This window comes from Oncorhynchus nerka, linkage group LG19 (assembly GCF_034236695.1).
Source record: "Oncorhynchus nerka isolate Pitt River linkage group LG19, Oner_Uvic_2.0, whole genome shotgun sequence".
Lineage (NCBI taxonomy): Eukaryota > Metazoa > Chordata > Actinopteri > Salmoniformes > Salmonidae > Oncorhynchus > Oncorhynchus nerka.
Window position 1 is genome coordinate 14879102 of NC_088414.1, and position 6633 is coordinate 14885734.

Consider the following 6633-nt stretch of genomic DNA (forward strand, 5'->3'; position numbering starts at 1 on the left):
GCAAAGAAATCTGCAGCCACCCAAGCCATAGACTGTTCTCTCTGCTTCCGCAAGGCAAGCGGTGTATCAAGTCTGACACCGACAGGCTCCTTAACATTTTCTACCCCAAGCCATAAGACTGTTAAATAGCTAACAAAATGGCTACACAGACTGAGTTTACCCTATTTTTTTTGCACTGTTTTTATGCACACTGACAGGGCCCCTACACACTCACTCCAACATAATATGCACATACATTAATAATGGCTCTACACACACGCACTCACAGAATCATCCTCTACGCTGCTGCTACTCTGTTTATCATGTATCCTGATGGCTCGTCATCTTACACACACACACAGTAAATAGGTTACTGAAACTGACTGCCGCTGTATATAGTATGCTTACTTACATTCTCATGTTCCTTATTTGATATTTTTATTTCTCGTGTTTTTGTTCTACCTTGTTATTTTTAGTATTACAGTGTTAAAGTTTAGAGCTTTCAAGAAAGGCATTTCACTGTACTTGTGCATGTGAAATTAAAAACGTGAAACTAGCCTTGCCATTCCTGGCACCATTCTTTTACTCCTCAAACAGCTTGATTGTCATATGAATATGACATATGAACAATAACTTTTGATACATAAGTGAAGTAGGCCATATGCTCTGGGGGTAGTAACTTCTCGATTTTCATGCAACTTGCCAAGCCAACATTCAGTTTCTGCGCCATGACCGCAGCCAAAAACGGAGGCTATATCACTCAAATCTTTCCACATTGATATTCAATAGCACCTCATTGTCCACAAGTCAACCTGTTTTCACCTTTGTTCAGCCAAAATAAAATTCACACACTGGTTTATGATGTTATTGGGCCTACCTAATTATACAGAGAGAGCTCTTAAAATGGTGATTATCTGATGGCCTAAGGCACAAAAATGCAGCCAACTCATAGGTACTGGTCCCACCTGCAGCCCCTTCGACAGAGGGCAAAACAGCACCAGGTGCACGAGTCTCCTTAAACCTCTGCGCATCATGAGTGATTAGGACGCGCTCGGGCTGGAATGGCAAATCACTGAACCGTATTCCCGTCGAGTCACATCCTTGAGACCAGCATTTCCCGTCTGAGCACAATAAACTGACATCACTCGTTCAACCCCATAGCATTCAGTATTGTGCGCATTTGTCGTGCGATATTTGCATGAGGGGCAAAGATATTTTGTGAAACAAAATCATAAACAGTCCAGAGCGACGGCGAGGAGTCGGGTCAGCGAGACAGAGGACATCGTTTCATAATCCTATTTAACAAGAACGCCATTATTTTTGCAGAAAATAAAAACCGATCCAAAGCGTTCACCCGTCCTTGGGGAAAATACGAAGTGCAGCGATATTTCGTTCAGATCATGCAGAATGACATTCTGGCCACACGTTTTCAGCTGCCGAGGCGCAATCGATTAGGACAGCAGAAAAATCCTGTCCTGATCCTCTATTTCAACAAATAATGTATAACGTTAGATAACCTGTTTTCCAAATATAGTAGCCTTCTTATATGCTACACCTTCCGACTCCACCGACCAAACCTCGTTCGTTACAGCGCTGTTGTAGCGATTCATGTGAGCGCTATTTTAAAAGGGGAAGTTACAAATCTCATCTGGCTTCGCAGTTTTTAGACCGCCGGTATAAATAGACGCCCCCTCCCCCTCTTTATATGATGAGAAGAGAAAAATCATTTAAAATCACAACTGAATTCAATATGCCCAAAACTGATAGATGCATAAGCAACACTAAATGTATACGGTATTATCTGGGCTCTTGTCCAAAACCATACAATTATATTGTATTTAACTAGGCAAGTCAGTTAAGAACAAATTCCTATTTACAATGCCGGCCTAGGAACAGTTGGTTAAGTGCCTTGTTCAGGGGCAGAACGACAGATTTTTACCTTGTCAGCTCAGGGATTCGATTTGGCAACCTTTCAGTTACTGGCACAATGCTCTAACCACTAGGCTACCTGCTGCCCCACTAGTATCCCTAAATAAATATAAATCAGCCATTTACTTCCTGTGAGGTTTCTTCCAATCATATCACTGCAACTATTTACATCAGATTACTGCACCTAATGATTTTATAAAAACTATACAATGTTGACTGTGTAAATAATGACAGTGAAAGACAATCATAATGAATCAATGCTGTGTTTCAATGCTGTTGAAACTGCTGTTTTTTATTTTATTTTTCTAGTTTTTTTTAACTAGGCAAGTCAGTTAAGAACAAAATCTTATTTACAATGACGGCCAAACCCGGACGACGCTGGGCTAATTGTGCACCCCCCCTACGGCCGGTTGTGATACAGCCTGGATTCAAACCAGGGTGTCTGTAATGACACCTCAAGCACTGAGATGCAGTGCCTTAGACCGCAGCACCACTCAATCTAAACCTTCAGTCAAAAACTACAGGTTTTGATTGAGTAGAACAGTAGTAGTGGTACAACACAGTCACTCAGGGGTTAATTATCTGGCATCGGTCCAAAGCTTCTAGTTAACAAACAGCAGATACACCGGTCTGAGACCTGAGGCGCCGGGCAGGGCTGGATTACACTCCTAGATTATCACATCTAATCCTGTTATATCTGTAGTCTAAATCTGGCATATTGACTCCTGAACAACTTGATTTATGAGAGGGATAAACGTGACATGTCTATTCACGGTCAGAAATGATGAAATCTGGTTAAGCTTAGACCACAGTTGACAAGGATTTTATTGTACAAGCGAAACAAACAATACACATTTTTTTTTGCTTACCTCTTTGCACTGAAGACGTCAAACCATCAGGTCCATTTCGCTGAATGTATTGAGTGCTGGTAGGGAGTCCACCAACATGTCCACCTCAGCACAGTCCAAAATGTCAGTCAAACGTGATCGAAATCAAAGTAGATGTTTCTGTATGAGAGGAAATGCACAACATTGTATGAATGTCTAATGCATTGTTTACTTCAGATATTGTATGTACGGTGCATTTGGAAAGTATTCAGACCCCTTGACTCTTTCCACATTTTGTTAAATTACAGTCTTACTCTAAAATGGATTATTAGTATTTTTTTCCTTCATCAATCTATACCCAATACCCCATAATGATAAAGCAAAAACAGATTTTTAGAAATGTTGGCAAATTTATAAAAAATGTAATATCACATAAGTATTCAGACCCTTTACTCAGTAGTTTGTTGAAGCACCTTTGGCAGCGATTACAGCCTTGAGTCTTCTACAAGCTTGGCACACCTGTATTTGGGGAGCTTCTCCCATTCTTCTCTACAGATCCTCTCAAGCTCTGTCAGGTTGGATGGGGAGCATCGCTGCACAGCGATTTTCAGGTCTCTCCAGAGATGTTCAATCGGGTTCAAGTCCGGGCTCTGGCTGGGCCAGTCAAGGACATTCAGAGACTTGTCCCAAAGCCAATCCTGAGTTGTCTTGGCTGTGTGCTTAGAGTCGTCCTATTGGAATGTGATCCTTCGCCCCAGTCGGAGTTCCTGAGCGCTCTGGAGCAGGTTTTCATCAAGGAACTCTGTACTTTGCTCAGTTCATCTTTCCCTCGATCCTGACTAGTCTCCCAGTCCCTGCTGCTGAAAGAAATTCCCCACAGCATGATGCTGCCACCACTATGCTTCACCGTAGGGATGGGGCCAGGTTTCTTCCAGATGTGATTCTTGGCATTCAGGCCAAATAGTTCAATCTTGGTTTCATCAGAGTAGAGAATCTTGTTTCTCATGGTCGGAGAGTCCTTTAGGTGCCTTTTGGCAAACTCCAAGTGGGCTGTAATGTGCCTTTTACTGAGGAGTGGCTTCCATCTGCCCACTTTACCATAAAGGACTAATTGTTGGAGTGCTGCAGAGATAGTTGTCCTTCTGGAAGGTTCTCCCATCTCCATAGAGGAACTCTGGAGCTCTGTCAGAGTGACCATCGGGTTCTTGGTCACCTCCCTGGCCAAAGCCCTTCTCCCTCGATTGCTCAAATTGGCCAGGAGGCCAGCTCTAGGAAGAGTCTTGGTGATTCCAAACTTCTTACATTTAAGAATGATGGAGGCCACGGTGTTCCTGGGGACCTCCAATGCTGCATAAATGTTTTGGTATCATGTCTTGGAGCTCTACGGACAATTCCTTTGACTGCATGGCTTGGTTTTTGCTCTGACATGCACTGTCAACTATGGGGCCTTATATAGACAGGTGTGTGCCTTTCCAAATCATGTCCAATCAATTGAATTTACCACAGGTGGACTCCAATCAAGTTGAAGAAATCAATGGAAACAGGATGCACTTGAGCTCCATTTCGAGTCTCATAGCAAAGGGTCTGAAAACTTTTTTACTTGTAATAAATTAGCAAAAATGTATAAAAACCTGTTTTCGCTTTGACATTATGGGGTATTAAGTGTGTAGATTGATGAGGGGGAAAAAGTATTTAATCAATTTTAGAATAAGGCTGTAATGTAATAACATGTGGAAAGAATCAAGGGGTCTGAATACTTTCCGAATGCACTGTATATATCTCCTGGACAACAGAAGACAGCAGAGAGAGCACGCCCCCATCCATATTGACAGGGACTCAGTGGAGAGGGTCAAAAGCTTCACGTTCGTCGGCTTGCACATCACCGACAACCTAAAATGGTCCCTTCACACAGACAGCGTGGTGAAGAAGGTACAATAGTGCCTATTCAACCTCAGGAGGCTGAAGAAATTTGGCTTTGTGAAGTTCTTGCCTAAGACTCTCATGAACTTCTACAGATGCGCCATTGAGAGCATCCTGTTAGGCTGTATCACCACCTGGTACGGCAATTACACCATCCGCAACCACAGGGCTCTTCAGGGGGTGGTGCAGTCAGCCCAACGCATCACCAGGGGCACACTGCCTGCCCTCCAGGACATCTACAGCACTGGTGTCACAGGAAGGCCAAGAAGATCATCAAGGACCTCAGCCACCCGAGCCACAGCCTGTTCACCCCGCTACCAACTAGGTGCATCAAAGCAGGAACCGAGAGACTGAGAAACAGCTTCTATCTCCAGGCCATCAGACTGTTAAACAGTCACCACTAGCCACGAGAGAGAGAGCAGGAAAGGGAGAGAGAATAATATGCTGCACAGCCCAACAAATATCTCATGAAGATGTTAAGAGGCTCACAAATAACTTGAGTTTGAACTTTAGTTTGACCCCAGGCATCAACGGCAATAATGCATTTTTCAATGTGCCGCTATGTTTTCCTTTGGAAATATATTTGTAATCAAATCAGAAAATGTGGTAGCTGCTTTGTTTTGGAAACACATGCCTAATAAACACTGGGGCGGCAGGGTAGCCTAGTGGTTCGAGCGTTGGACCAGTAACCGGAAGGTCTCAGACCGGTGTATCTGCTGTTTGTTAACTTGCATATATTTTCTTTAGGAATGTAGTGAAATGAAAGTAGGCAAAAATATAAATAGTAAAGTAAATTACAGATCCCCAAAAAAACTACTTTATTAGTACTTTAAAGTATTTTTGCTTAAGTACTTTACATCACTGCCAACCCCCCAGGCTGTGGGAGACAAACAAGAGACAAACAATTAATGCATTCATCTTAAGATAGCTAGGTGAGACAACAACATAACAATCGTACATTCAATACATATTAAGTACATTCAACAAAGTATTTATCAACATTTTTACACATACTTTTATATTTCATTATTTTAGGGGATGCTCTTATCTCACCGATCCATCAATGCAGTTTGAAAGGTGGACCACAAAATGGGAACTGCTATAAAACATTTTTATGGTAAAGTAGTTTGCATTTTGAAAATACATTGGAGTATAATTCAGCCCAGTGTAACTTGAATGACAAAATAAACAGAAGTAATTCAAATATGTATTTCAAAATAATGTAACAGGAATAGAGTACCACAGTATGAATCATAATACCCATAAAACATAGCTGTCAAACAAGGAAATGGTTCCAATCGTTTTTCCACCAGTCATTTTTCCCCATATGGGATATTAGAAAGACTTCAAATAAGGGCTGTGTTTCGTGTTGACTATCCCAGGCATGACGTTTTGATAACCGTGTAGATCTCTCTCGGACAAGGTGAGTTTTATCAATACCATTCACCTGTATTTACCCCCCAAATGCAAATTAGCTGCTAATGTGGCTGCTAATCATTAGCTGCTAATTGTAATGAACTACTAATGGTAGTGGTATTCCATTATATCTGGACGAGACTGCCGAATCAAGGTAAAGGTAAGAATCTCTGCATTAACTATCTAACATTAGCTAAATTGTTTAAAACATTAATTGACAATTCTGTGAACTGTCTTGTGCAAGTTTTAAATTGACACAATACATGTTATCAAAAGTGTCAGCTAGAGATGATGTGTAGGAGCTTGCAGGGATTTGTAGTCTTGCATGATGTCTACTTTGATGCTAAGCATTTTTGAATCTGAGAGTAAATAGAGCTGAATAGATTGATAAAAGTCATATTGTCTGAGAGAGACTTGCATGGTTATCAAAATGTCACGCCAGGATAAGTCTACACGAAACCCAACCCTTTATTTTAAGTGTTTCTAAAATTCCCAATGGGAGAAATTAATGGTAGAAAAACGATTGGAACCATTTCCCCAATTGCCCGCTAGGTTTTATGGG

General features: G+C 41.6%; 1 protein-coding gene across 4 annotated transcripts in view; it reads right to left on the minus strand.

Annotated features, from left to right (window-relative positions):
- LOC115101087 (divergent protein kinase domain 1B-like) overlaps nt 1-1996 on the minus strand; it is a 35483-nt gene extending 33487 nt beyond the window's left edge. Inside the window, exon 1 of one of the 4 annotated variants that reach the window (XM_065004740.1) lies at nt 1919-1996. Coding sequence is in view for 2 of the 4 variants with exons in the window: in XM_029620270.1 (XP_029476130.1) it covers nt 1497-1589 (93 nt within the window). In the remaining 2 variants the exon portion in view is untranslated. Of the gene's footprint in view, nt 1-391; nt 922-944; nt 1614-1918 lie in introns of those variants that run through there. The other 3 variants (XM_029620270.1, XM_029620271.2, XM_029620272.1) reach the window with 3 other exon arrangements.
- Nucleotides 1997-6633: the final 4637 nt, after the last annotated feature.